The following is a 26,570-nucleotide window of genomic DNA, read 5'->3' on the forward strand; positions in this document are numbered from 1 at the left end:
ACAGGGGTCTGGGGGGTGGGCAGGGGGGGGGTCTGATGGGTGCTGTGGGCGATCTGGGGCAGGGGGGGGAGAAATCAGTGTGCTTGGGTGCAGACTAGGGTGGCTGCAGCCTGCCCTGGTGGTCCCTCGGACACTGGGACCACCAGGGCAGGAGGCAGCCTGTATAATACACTTTGTAAACATTACAAAGTGTATTATACACTTTGTATGCGGCGATCGCGGGGTTAACATCCCGCCGGCGCTTCCGTATAGCCGGCGGGATGTTGCGGCGAGCGAGCGGTGACAGGCGCCGGCGGAGGATCGCGTCACGGATGACGCGATCGCTCCGCCCATGCCCTTAAATGGACCGCCGCCTCTGTGGGTGAGGCCGTCCTGCAGGGCTCCACTTCCCCGCCGCCCCTGTGTAGTGGGCGGTCGGGAAGTGGTTAATGGTTATACACCTCTAGTGTCAGTGTTTAATGGTTATACACCTCTAGCTCAGTGACAAATGGTTATACACCTCTAGTGTCAGTGTCCAATGGTTATGCACCTCTAGTGTCAGTGTCCAATGGTTATGCACCTCTAGTGTCAGTATCCAATATGATAAAATCCCAGACTGAGCATTCAGTCTGGCTTTGCTCAGGAATCATTATAGCTGAGTCTGTCTTCTCTGATGTCTTTTCAAGCCCAAGCCTGCCCCCTTCTGGCTCTGCTTTCCCCTTTCTGTATACTTGCAGCATCACAGAGAGCTGTGATGAGATGGGAGGAGCTGCTAATATAAGGGTTTATTGAAAAACATTTTTTTTAATCTATATTTGTTAGTCATAAGAGGTTTTTAGAAATGGTGATTTAATTTTGCACAAAGGCCACTAAATAATACGCTTTTCTGATGAACTGTGTTTTGCATGGAGTTTTAGTAAAAAAAAAAAAAAAAAGGCACACCAGAGCAGCAAAAATACCAGATATAGTATTTATTTTGGAAAATCTATTGGGAGATATGTTTATTTTGTGCCAAAGCGTTCATCTCTGGTTTCCTTGAGGGCTCGTTTCCACTATAGCGAATCCGCATGCGGGCACTGCATGCGGATTCGCATACTTAATGTTAGTGGATGGGGCTGTTTCCACGTGTGCGGCGGCGGCGGCGTTTTTCGGTGCGGGGAAAATCTGCACGACAGGGTCGTGCAGATTCGCGTGCGGCAGGAATGCGGGCGAATCGCCGCTAATGTATTCAATAGGGAAATTGCATGCGGCTTTGTCATGCGGATTTCCCCGCGATTTCGCATGCGATTTCGCATGAAAGCCAATGGAACTTAACACAGGCAGTGACATGGTTAAATTCGCATGGCTCCTTGCGATGCGAAATCGCATGCGAAATCGCGGGGAAATCTGCATGCGGAAACGCAGCCGCATGCGATTTCTTCAGCGGTGGAATCCAGGCGATTCCGCACCGCTACAGTGGAAACAAGCCCTTAAAGGTGGCCATACACTGGTCGATTTGCCATCAGATTCGACCAAAAGATAGATTCCTCTATGATCGAATCTGATCAGAGAGGGATCTTATGGCCACCTTTACTGCAAACGATTTCAGCCTGAAACCGATCACCATCTGTGGAGCTGCCGCCGCCCCCCGCATACATTACCTGTTTCGGCCGGCGCGAGTCCCCTGGTCCACCGCTGTCTTCTCCGCTGGTCCCGGCATCTTCTCCGCATCGGCTCCCGGGTGGCATCTTCTCCCATCGACTTCCGCATCACACATCCGGCATCCGCGTATAACTTTCTGTCACTCCAGTGACAGCGGAAGTTCAAATAGAGCACCCTCTATTTGTACTTTCGCTGTCACTGCAGTGACACAGGAAGTTATGCCGGATGCCGTGATGCGAAAAAGATGCCAGCCGAGAGCCGGGAGGTGACAGCGGGGACTCGCGTCGGCGGAGCAGGTGATGTATCTCCGCTGTATTGCGTCGGTAGTCGGGCATACGAACGTCGCTATCGAAGCACTCCCGACCCGCGGGCGATCGAGAAAAATCTTCCGCACGGATGGATCGACGGGAACGATGGATTTCGGACGGAAATTGATTGTTCTGTCAGTGGTGTGCGCGACGATTTCACGGCCGTTTCGATCACTGTGATCGAAACGGCCGTATTTCGGCGGGAAAATCGTTAGGTGTATGGGCCCCTTTAGCGGTGTCCATGGGACCGAAAAAATGTGTAGTGACTGGGAGATCAGCAGAATTGTTAATGGTGAACCAGGGTCTGTTCATCCGTTTACACAGAGTTTGTCCAGTTTCTCTCACGTAAGTTCCTTTGGAGCATTTTGCACACATGTGAGACTATAGCTGATACTAGCTTATAATTACAGTGGTCGCACCTTCCTCACTATGCCCACACCCTACAGATCAGGCTCACTTCAAATCACTAACATAATAATTAAAAAAAAAAAAAAGGCACTATAATAGTTCAAAATAATACCACGATAACATAAAGAGTACGCATGGCAATTTATTTTCACTACTACACTTAAAAGCAAACGTGCAAGGGGGAAGGGGAGTACTACTACTGACTACTTACCTCAGTAGTGAGAAGCCTTTGGATGGTCCAGTGGTTTTCCAGGTGTGAAGGAAAAGACCTCTTTGACCCCATGGTTCCTCCACTGGACCCTCTTCTTGAGGCTGAGCTCCCACCGCGAACAATTCAATGCGTACTGGCCATGCACAACTAAGGGCCATGTATACCCAGTAGAACAAAGCACTCATGCGCAGAAGAAAAAAGCCACGCTCGAGTGGCTTTGTTCTTTTGGGTATGCACAGTATGGATGCGCTGCCACAAAAAGCGTATCCAACAAGGGACCCAGTGCTAGAACGGGGGCTGCAAGAGGGTCAGGAAGCCTCTGGACTATCCAGAGGCTTCCCACTACTGAGGTAAGCTGTAGCCTGTATATACTCGAGTATAAGCCAAGTTTTTAGGAACCAAAAAGTGGCCCAAATGTCTCTGTTTATACTCGACTCACTAACTGCAAATCCCCTAAGTGCACCCCCCATAGGCACAGCCAAGCTGAGCAGTGACGGCTATTGCACATGCAGATCTGTGAGCTGTGTGCCGCCGTCCTGTCCTCAGAGCAGAGCAGCATGTATAGTTGCTATGGTGATGGAGTGTATGCCTGCGGCGTGTAGTGAGGAGAGGCCTAGCGACATTGTTGGCTGCTGCCCGGGCCTTGGCATGTGCTCTACTTCTCCCGCGGTGTCTCTGCTCTTCCTGTGCTCCCTCACGCCACTCTTCCTCGCTCTGTCAGTGAGTCAGAGCTCCTATGTAAAGCTGAGTACACACGTACGATAACGATCGTTCAAAAACGAACGATAACGACAATCGGAACGATAATCGTGCGTTCAAAAAGTGTGAACGATCGTTTTTGTGAACGATAACGATCGTTATCGTTCAATCGGACCGATCCAACCCGGCGGATTTTTTCGAAAGATAATCGTTCAATCGTTGCAGTGTGTACAAAGATCGTCCGATAACGCATGTTCTTATTGCCTGTCATAACGTCACTTCCGTTTGCGCACGCATTTTTTTATCGTTCGTCGTTCAGTACTTTATACTTATATCGTTCACGTGTGTACACAATCGTTCATTACGAACGATCTTTTCAGTCTAATTTGAATATCGTGTAAACGTCACGAATCGTTCGTAACGAACGATCTTTATCGGACGTGTATACGAACCTTAACTGTCAGTCATTTATTTTGACTATTGAAACTCACCAGTAGCTGCTGCATTTTCTACTCCAGGCTTATACTTGAGTCAATCTTTTTTCCACTTTTTTAAGGTAAAAGCTGGGGGTTGGATTATATTTGAGTCGGCTTATACACAAGTATATATGGTATATAATTTTTTTGTTTTATTCTCATTTCAGGTATGCTGTAAAAAGAAGATATGGTTTTAAAAACTGTCTTAGCAAAAATAAATTTTTTAATGCAACTAGGGCTGATTTCTCCTTTGTATTGTATTGCAGAAGGTGTGGAACATGGAGGAATCATGTGCTCCTACTCATACAACTTGGATGAAACTTAAAGAGACTCCGTAACAAAAATTGCATCCTGTTTTTTATCATCCTACAAGTTCAAAAAGCTATTCTAATGTGTTCTGGCTTACTGCAGCACTTTATACTATCACTGTCTCTGTAATAAATCAATGTATCTTTCCCCTGTCAGACTTGTTGGCCTGTGTCTGGAAGGCTGCCAAGTTCTTCAGTGTTGTGGTTCTGCTATGAACTCCCCCTTCCAGGCCCCTCTATGCACACTGCCTGTGTGTTATTTAGATTAGGGCAGCTTCTCTCTTCTCTCTTATCTTTTACAAGCTGGATAAATCGTCCTCTGAGCTGGCTGGGCTTTCACATACTGAAGAATTACAGACAAGGGCAAAGCTGTTTGCAGGAAGAAAAGAGCAGCCTGAAACTTCAGTGCATGAGAGATGCAGGGGGAAAGAAACACACAAATGATCTCTTGAGATTCAAAAGGAATGCTGTATACAGCCTGCTTGTGTATGGATGTATTTTCTATGTGTGGACATGCTGTACTTCAACCTACTTCTTGTTTTGGTGGCCATTTTGTTTGTTTATAAACAAACTTTTTAAAACTGTTTTTAACCACTTTTAATGCGGCGAGGAGCGGCGAAATCAGAGGGTAATAGGAGATGACGCACTGGTATGTTTACTTTTGAGCGATTTTAACAATACAGATTCTCTTTAACCTCACAAAACCCTGTATTACCACCCGCACCACTGAAAGCAAAGGAAATACCTTACAAAACTTTGTAATGCCACCAGCACCTCTGAAAGAAAACGAAATTCCACTATATCAGTGTTTCTCAACATTATTATGATGCATATACTCCTTTATTAACCTCCCTGCCGTTATAAAAAAATTGCTGCGCACGGCAGGGAGGGTGTTTTTTGGCTTTTTTTTTTTTTTTTTTTGTAGCATGTAGCTAGCCTAGCGCTAGCTACATGCTTCCCCCCTCCCTGCGGCGTCCCTTCCGAATGCGCCAATCGCCGCCGGCGCATTTACCCATCCGGAAATCCCGTTCTGAACGGGATTTCCAGGAGGGCTTCCCCCGTCGCCATGGCGACGGGCGCGATGACGTCACCGACGTCATCGACGTCGTGACGTCAGAGGGAGTCCCGAACCACCCCTCGACGCTGCCTGGCACTGATTGGCCAGGCAGAGCACGGGTCTCGGGGGGGGGGGGGGGGGCACCCTCTGATGCGGCGGGTGGCGGCGAATCGGCGCGGAGCGGCGGCGATCGTAAGTTACACGCAGCTAGCACTTTGTAACAAAAAAAAAATTATGCAAATCGGCCCAGCAGGGCCTGAGGAATCCTCCGCGGCAGGTTACCCCGAGCTGAGCTCGGGATAACCGGCAGGGAGGTTAAAGGACATCTGAGGTGAAAATAAACGGATGAGTAAAACAATTGTATCTATCCTCCTTCTCCTAAAAATGACTTTTTAGGGCCCGTTTCCACTAGCGCGAATCCGCATGCAGTCAACGCATGCGGATTCGCATAAGCAATACAAGTGGATGGGACTGTTTCCACTTGTCAGTTTTCATTTGCGTTTTTATGTGCAGGATTTTTCTGCACGGTAGACCCTGCAGAATTCGCCTGCGTGTGGAATGCAGGCGAATCGCAGGCAATGTATTTAATAGGGAAATCGCATGCGTTTTTTTGCATGCGTTTTTTCCCGCGATTTCGCATTGAAAGTAATGTAAATTGACACAGGCAGTGACATGGTTAAAATCGCATATACCCTGCCTATGCGAAATCGCGGCAAAAAACGCATGCGGAATCGCATCCGCATGCGATTTTGTCAGCGGTGATACGTAGCGATTCCGCACCGCACTAGTGGAAACGGGCCCTTAGATATCTCACGGTTTTATTTTATATTTGAATTTGGTTTTTAAGTGTTTACTGTTTTATTGTCTCTGCTCAATGACACCTTCAGTGAAGTATGCCAGAGCTCATATCTATGAATTATTGACCCTTGTTATCTCTTTCCTGCTCCAGGAAGCCATTTACAGACAGGAAAGTATTTTATGGCTGTAATTACTTATCAATGCGGGTTATGCTATAGTCTGACCCAGTCCAACCCAGACAGAAACTGTCACTTGCATACCTGATTTTAACTCTTTCAGGCAGAGAAAAAAAAAACACACAGCCTAATTATTTGTGTGCTTGGCACTGTGCATACACATGTCTGTCTCATCATGTCACATGTCATCTCGGTTGTCCTTTAACCACTTTACCGCCACTTGTGTGGATATCTCCGTCCCTTTTTCCATCCTTTCACCCCCAGGGACGGAGATATCCACACCTCCCACGCTACCGCCGCTGTCCGCGCTCCCGCTCACTCGCGCGCGCGCTCCTGCCGCTCGTGCGCGCCGCCGCCCGCTCGCACGGAGATCAATGAACGGGAAAAAACGTTCCCGTTCATTGATCTAAGCCCCTGCAATGATCGGCTGCTTCTATGAGAAGCAGCGCGATCATTGTGATTTTCCCAGCCTCATTGTGCATCCTGCAAGCGTACTTCCGGACGCTTACAGGTCGCATGAACAAAAAATCACTGTGGCCATCTTGTGGCCAAGTAGTAAAACTACACCCTAAAGCATTTTTCATATACACATACATTCGTTTTACACAATAAATTAACTCATTACCTCCCACACTCACCAATTTTTTTTTTTTTTTGTAATTAAAAAAAAAAGAAAAATTACAATTAAAAAAAAACTATAAATAGTTACCTTAGGGACTGAACTTTTTAAATATTTATGTCAAGAGGGTATAACACTGTTACTTTATAAACTATGGGCTTGTAATTAGGGATGGATGCAAAACTGAAAAAAATGCACCTTTATTTCCAAATAAAATATTGGCGCCAAACATTGTGATAGGGACATAATTTAAACGGTTTTATAACCGGGACAAATGGGCAAATACATTTCATGGGTTTTAATTACAGTAGCATGCATTATTTAAAAACTATAATGGCCGGAAACTAAAAAATAATGATTTTTTTCCCCACATTTTTTCCTATTTTCCCATTAAAACACAGTTAGAATAAAATAATTCTTGGCATAATGTCCCACCTAAAGAAAGCCTAAATGGTGGCGAAAAAAACAAGATATAGTTAATTTAATTGCGATAATAATAACGTTATAGACGAATGAATGGAAGGAGCGATGAAAGGTGAAAATTGCTCCAGTGTTCAAGGGGTAAAACCCCTCAGTGGTCAAGTGGTTAAAGACAGTGCTGGGGAAGTAACTCCTTCTGTGGGTAACATCATCATCATCGCAAGCATATGTTGTATATGTGTTAGGTATGGTCTACAACTGCATGAATTCTTTTCAAACATTCCTTTAGGGCTCTTTCACATTAGGGCAGATTTTCTGCGTTTCAACGCAAAGGGTAAAGTTTGCGTTACCCAAGGTGAAATGAAAGTCCATAGACTTTCATTTTAGCTTTCACATATAACGCAGCCTTTTTGTGCGTTGCGTTACACTGCACCCAGCCGCAGTTTTTCGGCCGACACTAGGTTTATGCGTTACAATGTTAGTCAATGTAAAACGCACACTATGCGCGTTTTTAATCCGTTAATGCAGGCAATCAGTCCCAGAATGCAACAGAGGAACAATGTAGAAAGTTGAAAACTAAAAGAAAAAAAAATTACTTATGTTTTTCTATGTGCTGTAACGCATTGAAAACTGATTAAAAATGCACACTCACTGCAGTGCAACGCGCATTAAAACGCATACAGCAAAACGTATGCTTTGAGTGTTCTCCAACGCAAGCTCTGATGTGAAAGAGCCCTTATGCTTTCATGTTTAAAAAGCAAAATGCTTTGGCCTCATTCCACTGGGTTCTCATGATCCTGTTTAGCTATTCTGTGACACTTTATAGAGGTTAATAAAGTTTAAAGCAGCATTACACTCTGTTAGAACAGGCGTCTTTCCACATAGCAGAGCAAAGTGCGCCTATTACACTGCGCCCTTCAACCTACTATGCTAGAGGGTTGGTTGTAGGTGTGTTATTTCATGAGGTGAACTGTAACGCTGGCCATAGACACAATACCTCAGCCTGGAAGAAAAAGAAAAACTGCAATGACTACTGAAACTATTGACCATAAAACCTCAGCGCCATCTGTGATGAGGTAGAACTAGAAATCCACTATTCAACCACTAGGTGGTGCTGTCACAGAAATGCAACGCTCAAGGCTTGGTCAAAAGAGTTCACCTCAGCAGAAATAAATTTGGGGCGGAGAATTGTGCTGTGACTGTAGTATTGGCCAATGGCTGCAGACAGTTTATCTTTCACCAGATGAGGGTAGAGATGGGTGAACTATGCTAACAAGGAGAGAATGGTCCCTTTCCTGACTACCTCATGTGAGGGATGATCGGATATGGGGAGGAGTCTGGACAGCTTTGTCTCCAGTAAACCTGCACTGCTGTGCAGGTCATATTAATACATTTATTGCAAAAAGAACAGACAATTTAAGCCCAAAACTTTGTGCACTGCTAATAACTGCAGAGTTAATTTGCAGGTTATTTACTAAAGCAAGTACATCACAAACTTTCCCTGTGTTTATGTCAAACAAGCAATCAGGTACAGAGACAAGGGAATAAGTTATTAGCTACATGTGACAGTATGTTTAAAGTAAGAGCCTTTTTGTTTATTCAACCGCTCAGATACAAAAAGTTATATACCTAAGAGGAACTGTAGTGAAAATAACAATGAATAAAATTGCTTTTTTTTTTTTTTTCTTACAATATTCATTTATAGATTACCGTATTTAGCCAGAGTTTTCCCATTGTAAAATCTTTCCTCTCTCTGATTTTCATACTGAAATCCATCACTGATAGAGGCATCTTTAGTTCTGCCAGGTAATCTGTACGGAATGTTCGTTATTGAGAGTTCTAAGCATAGGAGGCTATACTGCTTGTTTGGCAGTTGGAAACAGCCGTTTTTATAGTATTACGACACCTCCCTCCCCCTTTTATCTTCAGGAAATGGCTAATGCAATTGCACCGTGGCTAACTGCAAGCATGCAAAAATTGCACAGAAACACACCGAACATTGAGTTTGTAAATACTTTTAAACTGTGATCAGATTGCAGCCCGTTTGTGAATATGATCGTAATTATGTCGTGCAACATTGCTCTTAGCTTGGGTCATACATGTGTGGTGTGGGCCATTCCAACATAAGTGAATGGGGACCACCCATCTAAAAGGTAAGAATGCAACCAACTGAATTTTTTTTTTCTGTAACACTCTTTGGGCTTGATTCACAAAAGGGTGCTAACTTAGTTTGAACGCCTAAAAGCCCCTTAGCACGCCTAAACCCATTTAAGACGTGCAAATTTTTGCGCGCAAAGTTTAAGCGCTGCAAGCGAAACGACGCACCAGGTGCGCCTAAAACGTCGCACCTGGTGCGCTCGTAACGGCGCATAGTGCAACGTTTTTAGGCGCTCCCGGTGCAACGTTTTGCGTGCATCGTGCAGCGCTGAACTTTGCGCGAACTTTGGCAGGAATTGTTAAAACTGCTGTGCAGTTCATGGATGTGCTGGTGCTATCTACATATAATAACTACTGATCAACCCGACAAGCAGTTTTCACGGACTACTTTTGATTACTACACATTTTCTCATCAGGCCACTTTAAGGCACCCCTGCCACCTATACAGACTGAGTATAGGTGGCAGGGGTGCGGTGCGGCCCCGCCAAAAACAGGCCTTCGGGGATTACCACGTTAGTATGGGTCTGCTTTAACACATTACCTGTAAGGATAAGCGAGTCCAGTTTCATGAAATATGAAACTGCTCTGAGGTGTATGGGAGCCAGTGCCGCAGCGGAGATGGTTAACTCACCCGTGTCACCGCCTTTTGCCGCTGCTCTCCATCTTCTTGACATTTCCGCCTGGTGGAAGTGTCAGGAAGATGGAGAGTAGGGCTGCACGATTTTGGGTAAAAATCGAAATTGCGATTTTCCTCTCAGAAATTGTGATTTCGATTTATTCACGATTCGTTTTAAAAACAAGCTTTAGCGGGGGCGGGGTCAGTGTCTGTCACTGTCAGGTTGATGGGGCGTACGGGACTCTGCTTATGAGCCGGGCAGGGGGTGGGACGGTTAGTGTCAAGACGATCTGATCGTCAGTATCCTCGTTTTTTTTCTGTAGTGCCCGCACACTTCTCTGGCCCGCCTACCACTGCGCGCGGATTGGCCAGAAGCAGTGAATATGTATTAGTGGTAATGAGCGGGGGGCAGATCCACTCAAGCGAGCGGCCGGGCACACACAACTTTACCAATCGCTGGATAGCGATGGAATGCCGGCAGCGGTAGGTGTAGCTGTACGCAGCAGGCGGGCACTATGAAAAAAACCGAGGATACTGACGATCAGTAGATCGTCTTGACACCAACCGCGGTTTCTGTTTTAAACCGAAAAACCGTCCAGCCCTAATGGAGAGCACCATGCAGTGCCTGGTGGAAGTGTCGGGAAGATGGAGAGCACCATGCAGCACCTGGCAGAAGTGTCGGAAAGATGGAGAGCACCATGCAGTGCCTGGCAGAAGTGTCGAGAAGATGGAGAGCATCATGCAGCGCCTGGCGGAAGTGTCGGGAAGATGGAGAGCACCATGCAGCGCCTGGTAAAAATGTCAGGAAGATGGAGAGCACCATGCAGCGCCTGGCAGAAGTGTCAAGAAGATGGAGAGCACCATGCAGCGCCTGGTAAAAGTGTCAGGAAGATGGAGAGCAGCATGCAGCGCCTGGTAAAAGTGTCAGGGAGATGGAGAGCACCATGCAGCGCCTGGCAGAAGTGTCAGGAAGATGGAGAGCACCATGCAGCGCCTGGCAGAAGTGTCGGGAAGATGGAGAGCACCATGCAGCGCCTGGTAAAAGTGTCAGGAAGATGGAAAGCACCATGCAGCGCCTGGTAAAAGTGTCAGGAAGATGGAGAGCACCATGCAGCGCCTGGTAAAAGTGTCGGGAAGATGGAGAGCACCATGCAGCGACTGGGGGAAGTGTTGGGAAGATGGAGAGCACCATGCAGCGCCTGGTAAAAGTGTCGGGAAGATGGAGAGCACCATGCAGCGACTGGGGGAAGTGTTGGGAAGATGGAGAGCACCATGCAGCACCTGGTAAAAGTGTCAGGAAGATGGAGAGCACCATGCAGCGCGTGGCAGAAGTGTCAGGAAGATGGAGAGCACCATGCAGCGCCTGGCAGAAGTGTCAGGAAGATGGAGAGCACCATGCAGCGCGTGGCAGAAGTGTCAGGAAGATGGAGAGCACCATGCAGCGCCTGGCAGAAGTGTCAGGAAGATGGAGAGCACCATGCAGCGCCTGGCAGAAGTGTCTTGAAGATGGAGAGCACCATGCAGCGCCTGGTAAAAGTGTTGGGAAGATGGAGAGCACCATGCAGCGACTGGGGGAAGTGTTGGGAAGATGGAGAGCACCATGCAGCGCCTGGTAAAAGTGTCGGGAAGATGGAGAGCACCATGCATCGACTGGGGGAAGTGTTGGGAAGATGGAGAGCACCATGCAGCACCTGGTAAAAGTGTCAGGAAGATGGAGAGCACCATGCAGCGCCTGGCAGAAGTGTCAGAAAGATGGAGAGCACCATGCAGCGCCTGGTGGAAGTGTCAGGAAGATGGAGAGCACCATGCAGCACCTGGTAAAAGTGTCAGGAAGATGGAGAGCACCATGCAGCGCCTAGCAGAAGTGTCAGGAAGATGGAGAGCACCATGCAGCGCCTAGCAGAAGTGTCAGGAAGATGGAGAGCACCATGCTGCGCCTGGCAGAAGTGTCGGGAAGATGGAGAGCACCATGCAGCGCCTGGTAAAAGTGTCAGGAAGATGGAGAGCACCATGCAGCACCTGGTAAAAGTGTCAGGAAGATGGAGAGCACCATGCAGCGCCTAGCAGAAGTGTCAGGAAGATGGAGAGCACCATGCAGCGCCTAGCAGAAGTGTCAGGAAGATGGAGAGCACCATGCAGGGCCTGGCAGAAGTGTCGGGAAGATGGAGAGCACCATGCAGCGCCTGGTAAAAGTGTCAGGAAGATGGAGAGCACCATGCAGCGCCTGGTAAAAGTGTCGGGAAGATGGAGAGCACCATGCAGCGCCTGGTAAAAGTGTCGGGAAGATGGAGAGCACCATGCAGCGCCTGGTAAAAGTGTCAGAAGATGGAGAGCACCATTGAGCGCATCGGTGAAAGGAGGTGACACAGGTCAGTTAACCCTCTCACCCCAGAACAATTTCATATCTTGTAAAACTGGTCTCGCTCATCCCTTATTAGCAATAAGTTATTACCTACATGCATGGCCGGTCTTTGATGTCGCTCAGGGTGCTTCCAGGGGGGGCACACGTTATGTGCATTCAACTTTCCCTGGCCGCATTTCTAACTGCTGACTGCGGGCTCCTGGGTCCGTCTGTGGCTGCTGCGTGTGGTAGCTCCACCCCGTGGTGCCGATGGGGTTGATGGGGGCGAAGACTCCAGGAACCTGCCTCTTGCTGAGTCTGTGTGACCCGTGTGTGCCAGTAGCGCCGCTCCTCACTCACAAGCGCTGTGTGCGCTGTGCACTAATTAGAGAGAGAACTGCTTGTCACTCCTGGCCATCTTCTGTCCCCAGCTACAAGCAGAAAAGTAAGATCCCCCAACTGTCTCTCGGTTGGGGAAGTAAAACAAAAGTTTGCTTTCCTAAAACAGAAAGAATTTGCGATAATTCAGGTTGGAGTGAGCTCGAGATGTCTCCCAGGCACCACTGCTGAATATATGCAAATTAACCATTGTACCCTTAGAAGCTAAACACACCTCCAGAACCGCTGGAATGCAATGATGTGTCAGCTTGTTAATATGTACAGAGCCATAATAATCCAACATGCATACAGACTGTTTCGGATTGTTTGATCCTCATCAGTGCATGGCATGGATTAATTTGGCTCTATGGAGTAGGGCTTGTAAATCCGAGAGGCACAGACTAACCAGCAAGCTCATGGTGACCCAGAACTCATTGGGGTGTGTAAGGGACTACAATGGTCCTAAAAGCCCCCTTACTAAGATGTTAAGAAAAACAAAAGTTTGCTTTCCTAAAACAGAAAGAATTTGCGATAATTCAGGTTGGGGAAGTGAGGGGGGGTGCCTATATACGCCAAAGGAGGATCTGCTTGTATGCTATACACTATTTATCTGCCTAGCTATATACACTAAAAGGGGGATCTGTTTATATATACTAAGGAGGGGGGTCTGCCTTTATACACTAAAGGAGATCTTGCACATGGGTGTGTGTGTGCGGGTGCGCGCGATGAGGATGAATGGGGGAAGGCGGCACCAAAATCTGGTTATGCTCAGGGCGCTGTGAAACCTAAGGCCGGCCTGCCTTCATGGACACAACGGTTTGACTAACACAACAAGTGAATGCGCCTATTTATACTGTATAGGGATGAACCAGTAAATATATAGATAAAATAAATATAGTGCAATTTCTAATGAAATAATGCTATTATTCAGATTGCTGTATTCATGAAAAGAGTCATTTTTATAGTCTAATTGGCAATGGAGATGCAAATGATTTCAGCTGGCTAATCGCCCCTTTGTACATTATGATCTTATTATAAAAGCAGTGGTCACATGAAGAACAGACAAGTGGCTAACTGATAACACATCATCATTTTTATGAAGGCCCCTCAGAACTAGCTGGTATTAATACACAATGAGATTTGTAGGTACATAATGATGCACATTATAACCAGGAACTATTACCTACACTGTGGGTACAGTGCCCACACATTGCTGGGACACCTTATGCAGGCTGTTATTCACATAACATGCTCACTGCAACATTAGCAGCTTGATACAGGCAGCAGCACACCTTGGCATGCTGGGAATTGTAGTCCCTAGTGCATTCAAGCCAGCAGTACAAATATGTAACGTCACGATTATTTCCCCGCCCCACTTACCTCGCTGCTGTTCGCTGCACAGACAGAGCACAGTCCAGATGGGCAGACACTGACAGACACTTCCGGGTGCACAAAGGATCCAGTGAGAATATGTCCAATCACTATCCAGCACAGCTGGGCGACTGGCCGCGCCCCCAGCTGCTTGCTACGCCAATTAATTATAAGCTTCCTCAATCCTCGGTAACTCTTTTGTGGACGGAGAGCCATGTGAATCAAAATTACTATTCCTGCGGTTTTCACATCATGTGGTTGACTTGACGTTTGTTCTTCTTCAGGGAGCGCATTGTTGCAGATGAATTTGCAGGAATGATAGGAGATAAGGCTACCTTTACACGACACATTGCTTTGGACAATATGATCGGTTGGTAAACATGATGAGGTGGCCATACAGCTAGCAATTTTGCGGCCGATCGATCTTTTGATTCAGTATTGTCGAATCGGAAAGTCGGTGCCACAAAAAGTATGCCCGATCAATGATTAGACCGATGATTTTGGGCTAAAATCAGTCAAATGTATTGATCGATCAAGCTTGAAAATCCATCATCAAGGTCGATAGGACCATGTGTGGTGGTAACTAACGGCGTGTGATATCGGGATGAGATGAACACGACAGAACTGGCCGCTGTCCCCCTAATCCCCAGAATCCCCCGTAACGCTACCCCTTCCTCAGTGTCCGTGCATTAAGATTCAGCTGCTTCTGCATATTCGGGTCCCACAGGGCTGCCACACTGGCAGCCATGTGGAAGGGACACGAATGATACAATTTGGTTGCCAGTTTTTATAGCGCCAACATATTCTGCAGCGCTTGCTTTACAGAGTATATTGTGGATGTAAGAGGAAACCGGAGTGCCCGAAGGAAACCCATACAGACACTGGGAGTACATACAATCTACGGTATTATATGCAATTATTTTTGAATTGATGGCTGACTATGCCTATGTTATCCTCGAATGCACATGAACGCACGCACACACACGCGGTACAAACCCATGTATATGTTACACTTTATTTCTATATGTTTTTTCCAATTTCACATCACATACATATCCTTTCTTACTTCTTTGGTTTTGAATCCAATCCAAGCAATAGACTGCCAGACTGAATCCTCCTAGAACGACGTCCCCTCCAAGAGATGGTGTGGGCTGCATCCCGACGCAGGCTCCACTTTTCTGGGATGCAATGGACCATTAACAGCAAGGTCACAGATGATTTTTTTTTTCTTACTACCATTATGCTAACATATATTTTTTTTTCTTTATTACCCCTACAGTAGATATCATTTCTCCTAAGAGGATTCTATTAAAATACATACTTTGATAGTTGTCCTTTAAAGAGAACCCAAGGTGGGCTCAAAACATGAAAATAAAGTAGGCTACCTGATCTGCGAGGCTGAGCGGATCAGGTAGCCGCAAAAACCGATGTTTCCGTGGGCCGCAATGGCCCACTTTCACTTTTGTGACCTCTGGTTCACGACGCTGCAAGGAGAGACTGTGTGTCTCTCAGTGTGCAGGGAGGTGGGGGAGCGGTAGGGCACGCAGCCACGGAGAGAGAGCTGCCCTATGGCAGCTCAGGAAACCCTGCAGGAACACCCCTGGCAGGCGTTTTGAACAGGGAATTCCTCTCCCCTGTGTTTACCTCAGAGTTAGCCACAAATCTTGTTGCTAAACTCGGGGGTTATAGTGGGGGGGGGGGGGGCAGAGAGCAGCGGTGTGGGCAGGGACACAGAGGCATGTCATGAGGCAGAGAACATACCTCTGTGTCCCATCTGCCTCCTGAAGATCCACCTTAGGTTCTCTTTAAAGCTAGAGCCCCCAAACTCGGCAGTGTGGGTGACTGGGCTTAAAGAGACTCTGAAGTCTCAAAAAAATGTCTTTTTATTTAACAAATATGTTTAATACTGTAGCCCTAACTAAACCGCTGCATCCCCGCCTCTGTACGCTATCTAAATACCCCCTAACTCCCTGGGGGGCAATCCATGCAGCGCTTCCGTGTGAGGCAGAGCTATGACCCGCAGCCCTGCCTCACACGCGTCTATCAGCCCGGATCACCGCCTCTCCCCTCCCCTCTTAGTCTTCCTTCGCTGAGAGGGGCGGGGGAGAGGCGGAGATCCGCCGCTGACAGACGCATGTGAGGCAGGGCTGCGGGTCATAGCTCTGCCTCACACGGCAGACTAGAGGGCAGCAAAATCCACGACCAAGAAAGTTGTGGATTTTGCAGGGGTGAGGGAGGGCGAGTTAGGGGAGATTTAGATTTATAGCGGCGGGAATGCGACGGTTTAGTTGGGGCTAAAGTATTAAACATATAACACGTTTTTTTTTTGAGACTTCAGTGTCTCTTTAAAATTTTTAAAAGTGGGCAGAGCCACATACAACCAATCAGATTGATTACATCTCCAGCATTTTCAAGCAAACATTGTGTGCTTTCTTCAGAGATGACACCCTCTAGTTTGATCACATTCTTCTTTGACAAAGTCATTTGGTCAATCCAACTGGCTAAGAGTAAAACAAAAATTTTGGCCGATAGGATTGCAAGCCTGCTCACCTCAGCAAGGTAGACTCTTTTAAGGCGGAGTGGTGGATGGATGGAAGTGGGAAAGGGCAGGCGATCATAATGGGGATCCCTCTTACACTCTGGAGTAAAAAGCATGAGAAATTGACAGTCACCCGAGAGCGAAGGTTTCAGGGGTTTGTCGGGCCTTGCCAGGGCCGGCGCTACCATTAAGGCAAAGGAGGCAGCTGCCCCAGGGCCCCAGAGCTTGTAGGGGCCCCCAGTGGCTACAAGAGGAAAAAAAAAATTTCAAATCGGCCTTATAGTTTTTGAGAAAATCGATTTTAAAGTTTCAAAGGAAAAAAAAAAACACATTTAAAAACCTGCCGACTTTAATGGTTAATAGCAAATCCACCTTAAATGCTAGAAACCCTAAATTTGCAGGATACGTTAAGGAGATCATTCGGAATAAGAGGAAAAAACAATTTTTAAAAAAGACCTTATAGTTTTTGAGAAAATCGATTTTAAAGTTTCAAAGGAAAAAAGTATACTTTTAAATGCGGTAAATGTCACTTTTAGTAGCAAACCTAACGGTAGTGTAATTTTCCATGCATCAAACGAAAGCGCAATAAATTTCCTGACGGGGTTTCCAGGGGGTCTATACGCAGCCGCAGCGCTTTGGCCAGGGATCGCTATACAGCCGCAAAATGGCTGTATGAAGATCCCTGGCATTTTTTTTTTATTTTCCCAATTTTTTTTTATGATTAGAGTGTAGGAATTTTTTTTTTTTTTTTTAAATTATGTGGGGTCCCCCCTCCTGAAACTTTTTAACCCCTTGTCCCCCATGCAGGCTGGGATAGCCAGAATGTGGAGCTCTGATCGATTGGGACTTCACACCCTGACTATACCAGCTGCAAAAAAGGTCCCCTAATGCCGATTTTTGTTCCGGGGTATATGTTGGGGGGGCCCCCCAGGTTTATTTTGCTCTAGGGCCCCATTGTTGCTTAAACCGGCCCTGGGCCTTGCCACTGGATGACTGAACTACCTGCTCAGCGAGCTCCCTAAAAGCCATTCTTAGACTGTTAACAGTAGGGGCCTCAAACTTGGCACAGTCGGCCGAAGGGGGACTGGGGTCATGACTGGATTTGTGCAATGTATTTCGATAAATCTAATTGGTCCAATCACACAATGTAATTGTTCCAATGTGATTGATCCGATATTATTGGTCCAACTGTGCAATGTGATTGGTCCAGTTGTGCAATTTCGAATGGCCCAATCAGATTGGTCCAATCAAACAATGTAATTGGTAATTTCTGACTGGTCCACGCAATTTAGTTGGTCAAATCTGATTGATAGAGTCGTGCAATTCCATTGATCTAGCTTGATTGGCCCGACCATGCAATTCCATTAGTTCAATCAGATTGGTACAATCTAATAAGTCCAGTTGTACAAGCTGAGTTGGTGTTTGACGTCCGTAGAGTTGACGTAAACCCAATGGCCCACCCAGCACAGCAGGCATTACTAGCTAGTTAGGGAAATATGTTTTTATTGTTATCTTTATATTCCAGAATAGTTTAATGAGTTTTCACCTTTTCTCTGCTCTGTTTCCTCCCCTCTATAAGCTTATGTAAGGGCTGTTTGTTAGTTACCGACAGCTCCAGGCTGGAGATTAAAGAGACTCTGAAGCGAAAATAAATCTCGCTTCAGAGCTCATAGTTAGCAGGGGCATGTGTGCCCCTGCTAAAACGCCTTTATCCCGTGGCTAAACGGGGGTCCCTTCACCGACAAACCCACCCCGCAAAATCTACGACCAACTTGGTCGTAGATTTTGCTCTTCCTGGAGGCAGGGCTAATGGCTGCAGCCCTGCCTCACAGCGCATCACCGCCTCTCCCCCGCCCCTCTCAGTGAAGGAAGACTGAGAGGGGCGGGAGAGAGGCGGAGGTACGCGTCTGATAGACGCGCATGAGGCAGGGCTGCGGCGGTTAGCCCTGAACCAATGCGGAAGCGCTCCCTCGCTGCACGGAGGGGATTTGGGGGATCAGGGACCCCCGTTAAGCCGCGGGATAGCGGCGTTTTAGCGGGGGCACACATGCCCCTGCTATCTATGAGGTCTGAAGCAAGATTTATTCTCGCTTCAGACTCTCTTTAATATATACCTGCTTCAGCAATGTGTTCTGTCTTGTCTGTTCGTCCTGGCAGTCGCACGCTCTGTGCCTACTTCCCTTCTTCTCCTGATCACATGACATGTATTCATAGCCAGAGGTATGCAGCATAGAGCATGTGGCTGTCAGGAAGATCAGAGGAGACCTGAAGAAGCACTGAAACAGGAAAATATCCAACTCCTCCAGTGGGCTACTCTGCAGAAGGGGGTGGTCGCTATGGTTACACTACTGAGTTTGAGAATGTTCACTAAGGCTCTGTTCACATCTAAAATCGAAATTGCTGACGGACGCGTTTTGCGATTTTTGGGCACGATTTTTTTACCCTCCCGGCGCTTACCTGCGCACTACGATTTTGTGTAAAGTGCTTTTTCAAAGCGCTTTTGCAGAGCGATTTCTTTTTTCACTTCCTGACGAAAGTCAAGAAGTGAACTCTTTGACCAGGAAAATAATAAATACAATGGGCTTCATTCACTAAACCGTGATAACTCATATCACGGCCGTTTTCGTGTGCATTTTCGCGTTTGCACACGATTGTGAATTAACGGATGCAATCATGAATTATCACGCCAAAACATGATTCATTTTGCGCTTTCCTATACCTTCCATTGTAGCAAAATCGCCCCGAAAATGGTACAGGCAGCACTTTGGTCAGTGGAAATCTAACGCAATGCGCTAATATGAACTGTCCCTTAAAGAGAACCTGAACTGAAAATAAAAAGTCAAAATAAGCATACACAGGTCATACTTAACTCCCATGTAGTCTACTCCTGAATCTCTTTCACCTCTCCTGCATCCCATTTGTCCTCTGTGATCAATGAAATTCTCCTTCCTCCATTTTAAAAATGGCCACTACCCCATAACAGCTTCCTGGTAAGTACACTGTTAAACTGTTATATCGCCCACCTGAGCCATAGAGAAACATGGACATTACCTTGCACATTCAGTTGTAACTGACAGCTGTTGATATATAACTGACAGCAACTGGTATATTTGAGTTCTGACAAAATATTGTCAGAATTGGAAGGGATCGCTGTAAGAAGAAAATATTGAGCTTCTGAGAGGAACTGACGGTGAGGTTAGTATGTAATATTCATTTGCAGCTACGTCATGTGTTTGTTTTAAATAATTTTGCTCATTTCAGGTTCCCTTTAAGGAATAATTGCACAAGCGCTTTTAAGGCGATTTTGAAAATCGCCGGTGCTGAAAAAAATGGCAAAAACACCCTAGGTGTAAACAAGCCCTAAATGTTAAAACTTAACAATTTAGCCAACAATTTTGACTAGGTTTTAGATTTTGGCCACTTCCGCGACTGAGTTTGACACCCCTGATATACAGAAGAACACTCTGCGCTTGTTTTTTTTCTGTTAGATTTTATCCCAACTCCATTAAATTGGTTTTATCGCTTGTACAAAAAAAATTCATTTTCCTGGATACAGAGATGGCGGCATACTCTTGGGTTAGGCTCCGCCCCCTGACCCCATAGGACAGATTGCTTATAAATTAAACAACCCCCCCCCCCCCCCCGCCACTCTCTTTTTTTCTGTCCTCGTATGGACAGCTTTGTTTTTTTTTTTCTCTGCCACTTTTTGTTACCTTTTGTTTCTTTTTTTTTGAAAGGCAGTTTGGGGCGGGTTCAGCCTCTCCCGCTTCGCGGCGAGCATTGCGGCCTCTAAAGGGGGCTTACAGATGCAGGGAGGACCTTCCCTTAGAGCCGCTCGCTGGTGCTGGAAGCAGATGTTTCTGCTTGTAGCTGCGGATTCTTCCGCCCTCGCTTCCTCTCACTACATTCCTCCTTCAGGGTGACGTCACAGATCTCGCGAGACTTCGGCTGCCTACATCATTGGCCGGACATCAGAGGAGATCAGCGCATTCCCGGAAGCGACCAGAGCGGGTGTCAGCGTGTCAGCTGCGGTACCGCTCAGGCAAACATTGCAGGAGTCGTGGGGGTTCTTGACAGCCTGTCCTTTCCACTGTGCCTGGTCCTAGCCGTTGTCTGGTGTATGAAGGTAGGGGGGGCACGGAGATGACTCTTCAAGACAGGTAATATGCATTATTCCTGGTTATTTATGCCTGTATATGTGTTTTCTCTTTTTCAAAGATGGAGGATTCTCAAGAGATTCCTAATGCTCAGGAGAGGTATTTGAGTGAGGTTTTCTTGTTATTTCAGCACCAGGGTGTTTTTATAGTGTATATTTGTGCACATGGGAAAAAGAGAGCTATCTCCCTTAGAATATGAAGCAGATGTTTTAAGTGGAAACATATTCTTTTTTTATGTCTCCACAGTCCGCAAGAGGGAGGAATGAGGAGCATGGGGTCTAAAAGTCGCCAATCCTCTGATGTGCCTCGTTCTCGTTCAAAGTCTAGAAGAGAGGAGAGAGCATCAAGAAAAAAGTCTCCAAAGAAATATGACAAGAAGTCTGATAAGAAAAGACAATCGCCCCAGAGGCGTCAATCTAATAGACGATCTCCAAGTAGGAGCAGGTCTCCTAGGAGATATTATTCTAGTAGATATTATGGTTCCCGCAGGAGCCATTCACCAAGACGTGGACATTATCATAGAAGATCCCCTTCAAGGGATTATTCTCCAGAGTATAGATCTTACAGATATAGATCAAATAGACGGTCACCTAGTCCTTATCAGAGGCATAGGTCTCCAGGAGAGCAAGATCAAGCTGCTAGATATGTCCAGCCCGAAAAGTCGGCTTGCTGGTCATGTGGTCAACCGGCGATGCCGGATAAAATGGTGTGTGAATCCTGTTTTATGGAATTAGGAAGGGAGAAGGAATCTGACAATCAGCAGATAATGTCCTTCATCCAGCAAGCAGTGCAGGAGTCATTTAATAAACTCTCGGCTGCTCAAGCAACTTCTGTAACACAACAGGCCCAATCTGAGGGGGCTTCATCCTCAGCAGTGCCATCACCGGTGGGGTTTGACTTCGCTTTGATCCCAGCTTTTGTGTCTGAAATAAAATCAGCAATAGGTTGGGAGGGAGACAAAGCGACGCTACAAGAGCCTGATAAATACTATCCTCATTTGGATAGACAGCCGAGTAACTTTCCCTTTATGAAGGTAATTAAAGAAATCTTTACGAAGGAATGGAGTAAAGTTGATTAAAAGCCATCGCTTTCAAATCGCTTTGCGAAACTATACCCATTAAGTGATGAGGACGCAAAAATAATGGAATCTGCACCAGTGGTGGATGCATCAATCATGAGGCTGGCACGTCATGTAACTCTCTATGGATGACGCTTTGTCCTTCAGCAACCCTCTTGACAGAAAAGTTGATACAGATATCAAGAAGGCGTTTCTGGCGGCCGGGGCAGCTTGCAGGCCGGCTGTAGCTTTAACCTCTTTGGCAAAGGCTGCTAAAGTATGGATAGAGAATATTGAACTGGCTCTAAATTCTGGTAGTGATACACAAGATATAGTAAAGGCCTTAGATGAATTAAAATTAACCAGTGAGTTTATGGGAGAGGCGGCCATAGACACCATTAGGTCATCGGCGAGAGCAATGCTTCATAATGTAACGGCAAGAAGAGCACTTTGGCTAAATCCATGGTCGGCAGACCAGTCGTCTAGGAACAATTGGTGCAGGATACCTTTTGATGGGAAGCATCTCTTTGGCCCAGAAATGGATGAAGCAATTTTAAAAGTGACGGGGGGAAAATCGGGTTTGCTACCCCAGGATAGAAGAACCCGTCCTTTTCGTCAGCAAGTATCCAGAAAGCAAACCTCAACGAGATTTCAACAAGCAAAATCTTATAAGCCAGGAAAACAGTTCAACAGGAACTGGAAGGGTTCACAGTCATCATTTCTCAAAACAGGAAAACCAAAGTCTCCCCTTAGCTCAGGAAGTCAGAAAACATTCTGAAGGTGCGCCACCCAGTCACCCCCGGTAGGAGCAAGATTGTGCTACTTTTGGAAGAACTGGGTGGAAGCAGTAGACGATCCCTGGGTTCAAAGGACACTAGAAAAGGGGCACTCTTATAAATTCAAGAAGACTCCTCCCCGAGCAAGGTTTGTGGAAACAAGATTGCCAAGGAATATGCAAAAACGTCTGGTTCTGGAGGAGTATGTCAACTCCCTAGTACAAGTAGAAGCAGTACTACCGGTGTCCACCGGAGACAGGTTCAGAGGGATTTATTCTCCCTTATTCTTAGTGCCAAAGACATCAGGGGGTTGGAGGCCGGTCCTAGACCTAAAGTTCCTAAACAAGTATATAAAAATAAGACATTTCAGGATGGAGTCTTTGCAAACCATTATAAGGATGGTGAAGATAGGAGATTGGATGTCAACGGTCGATCTCTCGGATGCATACCTACACATACCAATCAGACACAGCTTTCAGAAATACCTAAGGTTCTCAATCAACAACAAGCATTGGCAATTCCAAAGTTTGCCATTCGGTCTCTCGACAGCCCCCAGAACCTTTTCCAAGGTTCTTCTTCCTGTAATAGCATCCTTAAGACAGAGGGGTCTAAGAGATTTCCACTACCTAGACGATATCTTACTTGTCAATCAGAGTCGGACAGTGTTATTGCAACATCAACAGCTGTCTCTAGAGGAATTACAGAAATTAGGATGGCTGGTGAACTTCCAGAAGAGCCAGCTGACTCCGTCACAGGACATGATATTCTTGGGTGCCAGGTTCATCACGAAAGAGAACAAAGTGTGTTTGCCAACACAGAAGATCATTATGATTCAGCAGAAAGTGAGGGTAGTGTTGTCACAATGCACAATTCTAGCAAAACAGTGCCTAAGTCTTTTGGGGAAGTTCTCTTCAGTTATTCCAATGGTAAAATGGGCCCATTGGAATTTAAGAGTGTTCCAGAACTTTTTTCTCAGGGCATGGAACAAGAAGAATTTGCTGCAGAAGTTCATCCTACCTTTGTCAGTAAGGAACTCTCTTTATTGGTGGACTTGCGAGCACCATCTGCGGTTATGCCATCAGATTCAACAGGAGGAGGCTGTGGTGATCACAACAGACGCAAGTTTGAAAGGCTGGGGGGCACACTGCAAGGATGTGTGTGTCCAGGAGAAGTGGAGAATCTTTCCTCATCAGATTCCGTCAAACATTCTGGAGCTCAGAGCAGCCTTCTTAGCACTCAGAGCCTTCCGCCACTTGATATTAGGCAGGTCAGTTCTACTCCAAATAGACAATACAACGGCGGTCTCCTATGTCAGAAGGCAAGGGGGGACAAGGAGTCAGGCTATGTTGAGGGAGACTACGCACATCATGAATTGGGCACAGAGCAATCTTTCCGTTCTATTAGCAACTTACCTTCCAGGATGTTGCAATACTCTAGCACAGGGGTGCCCACACTTTTTCGGCTCGCGAGCTACTTTAAAATTTGCCGAGGCCAGGAGATCTACCAATGTCTAGGCATGCCATTCCCCCCCCCCCCCCCGCGTAGGTTAGCCAGGTATTTGTGCCTGCAGCATAGGTTACGTGCCCTCAGTATAGGTTGGCCAGGTATATGGGCCCCCAGTGTAGGTTATCCAGGTATATGGGCCCCCAGTGTAGGTTAGCCAGGTATATGGGCCCTCAGTGTAGGTTAGCCAGGTATATGGGCTCTCAGTGTAGGTTAGCCAGGCATATGGGCCCTCAGTGTAGGTTAGCCAGGTATATGGGCCCCCAGTGTAGGTTAGCCAGGTATATGGGCCCCCAGTGTAGGTTAGCCAGGTATATGGGCCCTCAGTGTAGGTTAGCCGGGTATATGGGCCCTCAGTGTAGGTTAGCCGGGTATATGGGCCCCCAGTGTAGGTTAGCCGGGTATATGGGCCCCCAGTGTAGTTAGCCGGGTGTATGGGCCCTCAGTGTAGTTAGCCGGGTGTATGGGCCCTCAGTGTAGTTAGCCGGGTGTATGGGCCCTCAGTGTAGTTAGCCGGGTGTATGGGCCCTCAATGTAGTTAGCCGGGTGTATGGGCCCTCAGTGTAGTTAGCCGGGTGTATGGGCCCTCAGTGTAGTTAGCCGGGTGTATGGGCCCTCAGTGTAGTTAGCCGGGTGTATGGGCCCCCAGTGTAGGCTAGCCAGGTATATGTACCTGCAGGCAGTCAGAGGAGAAGAGGCGGCGAGGAGAGACTCTGGCAGGCCAATGGGATGCAGGGGAGAAGCGGCGGTGAAGAGAGAGGCGGCGCGGCCGCTACGTCATGGCTGGGGGCGGCGCCGGGTACGTTACAAGCACGCACGTTGCAGGCTGCCCGTCGCCGCCCCCAGCCATGACGTAGCGGCCGCGCCGCCTCTCTCCTCCCTCTCTCCTCGCATGCATCCTTATTGGCCAGCAGCTAAACACGGGCTGCTGGCCGCAACAAATTTTACGAGATGCGGCCGAGAGGCCGCGATCTACCAAGAAGGCGGTCGCGATGTACCGGTAGATCGCGATCGACCTATTGGGCAGCCCTGCTCTAGCAGATCAACTCAGCAGGCAGTTCTCCAATGCTCACGAGTGAGCCCTGAACCCGAGTGAGTTTCAGAAGATTGTGCAGAAATGGGGTCTCTCGCAGGTAGACCTCTTCGCGTCTCACGAGAATGTGAAGTTGAAGAACTTTTTCTCTCGGCATCACCATCCAGCCACTTTAGGGACGGATTGTGTAGCGCACCCCTGGACATTCGAGTTGGGATATGCCTTCCCTCCATTCCCAGTGATTACGAAGTTCGTCCAGAAGCTATTGAAAGAGTCATGCATGATCATAGCTATATTACCTTATTGGCCAAGGAGGCCGTGGTTCACGCTTCTATGGGAGATGAGTGTGGAGGAACCATGGCAGTTTCCAGCAATACCGGACCTGCTTTGTCAAGGGAATCTGCTATATCCCAACAGCAGCAACCTCAGTTTAATGGCATGGAGGTTGAGAGGAGGAAATATAGAGATCTAGGGTGTTCAGACGAAGTGACCGCTACTTTATTGAGGGCAAGAAAAACATCCACCAATACCACGTATCACAGAATATGGGAGAGGTTTGCCTCCTTTGCTATCTCAGAGAACTTTGATATGCTTAAACCAAAAGTACAAGAGGTCCTTAGCTTCCTTCAAACAGGTGTCGATAAGCAATTAAGCCTATCTGCCATTAAAGTGCAGATATCGGCCTTGTCGGCATTGACTAACAAGAAATGGGCCTTTGACCCGCTGGTAATGCAGTTTGTTCAGGGAGTACAGAAGATGAGGCCTCCTAGAAAGCCTTTTTTCCCGCAGTGGGATTTATGTGTGGTCCTGGACGTTCTGAAGAGTCCTCCCTTTCATCCGGTGGAATCTGCTTCTTTATGGAATGTAGCTCTTAAAACAGTCTTCCTGGTCGCCATAGCATCTGCAAAAAGGGTTTCGGATTTGCAGGCTCTGGGATGTTCTCAGAACCTGCTGCAATTCTATCCGTATAGACTTGTCATCAGACCAGTACTTCAGCATATCCCGAAAGTAGCATCATCCTTTCACATAAATCAGGAATTAACATTGCCAACGTTCCCAGTGGACCATGAGTGTTACCCATTGGACGTGGGAAGAAGTGTGAGAGCTTATCTAGACAAAACGATGGAATTTAGGGCCTCAGACCATCTCTTTGTGAATGTGCAGGGCCCTAGAAAAGGGTATCCAGTAACATCCAGAACCATTGCTAACTGGCTGGTGAAAATGATTCAGCAGGGATACAGAATTAAAGGCTTAGATGTACCAGAGCAGATCCATGCTCATTCAACAAGAGGAATGGCCGCCTCATGGGCATCTTTTTCTAAAGTATCAGTAGAATCCATTTGTAGGGCAGCTAGCTGGTCTTCGTCTCATACTTTCCTTATGCATTATCATGTTGATCCTGCCTCTCTTACTACTCTTGATTTGGAAAAGCTGTATTGTCTGCAGTGGATAAATAAATTGTTTCTTTTGCATTCCCTCCCTCTTGTGTGATATTTTATGTCCCAAGAGTATGCCGCCATCTCTGTATCCAGGAAACAGGAA

General features: G+C 46.9%; 2 protein-coding genes across 6 annotated transcripts in view; one reads left to right on the forward strand and one right to left on the reverse strand.

The window, feature by feature from the left end:
• The window catches only part of TMEM205 (transmembrane protein 205), a 73,535-nt gene that overhangs the window by 35,124 nt on the left and 11,841 nt on the right, over positions 1 to 26,570 (reverse strand). Inside the window, exon 1 of one of the 2 annotated variants that reach the window (XM_068274244.1) lies at positions 13,973 to 14,052. The exons of the other annotated variant lie outside the window; for it this stretch is intronic. The gene's annotated coding sequence lies outside the window, so the exon portion shown is untranslated. Of the gene's footprint in view, positions 1 to 13,972; positions 14,053 to 26,570 lie in introns of those variants that run through there. 2 annotated transcript variants of the gene reach the window in all.
• PLPPR2 (phospholipid phosphatase related 2) overlaps positions 14,218 to 26,570 on the forward strand; it is a 36,598-nt gene continuing 24,245 nt past the window's right edge. For 3 of the 4 annotated variants that reach the window (XM_068274237.1, XM_068274241.1, XM_068274240.1), the window contains exon 1: positions 14,218 to 14,333. In XM_068274237.1, the coding sequence (XP_068130338.1) occupies positions 14,279 to 14,333 (55 nt within the window). In that variant the 5' untranslated portion in view covers positions 14,218 to 14,278. Of the gene's footprint in view, positions 14,334 to 14,822; positions 14,867 to 26,570 lie in introns of those variants that run through there. The other variant, XM_068274239.1, reaches the window with a different exon arrangement.

Source organism: Hyperolius riggenbachi, chromosome 3 (assembly GCF_040937935.1).
Source record: "Hyperolius riggenbachi isolate aHypRig1 chromosome 3, aHypRig1.pri, whole genome shotgun sequence".
Taxonomy (NCBI): Eukaryota; Metazoa; Chordata; class Amphibia; order Anura; family Hyperoliidae; genus Hyperolius; species Hyperolius riggenbachi.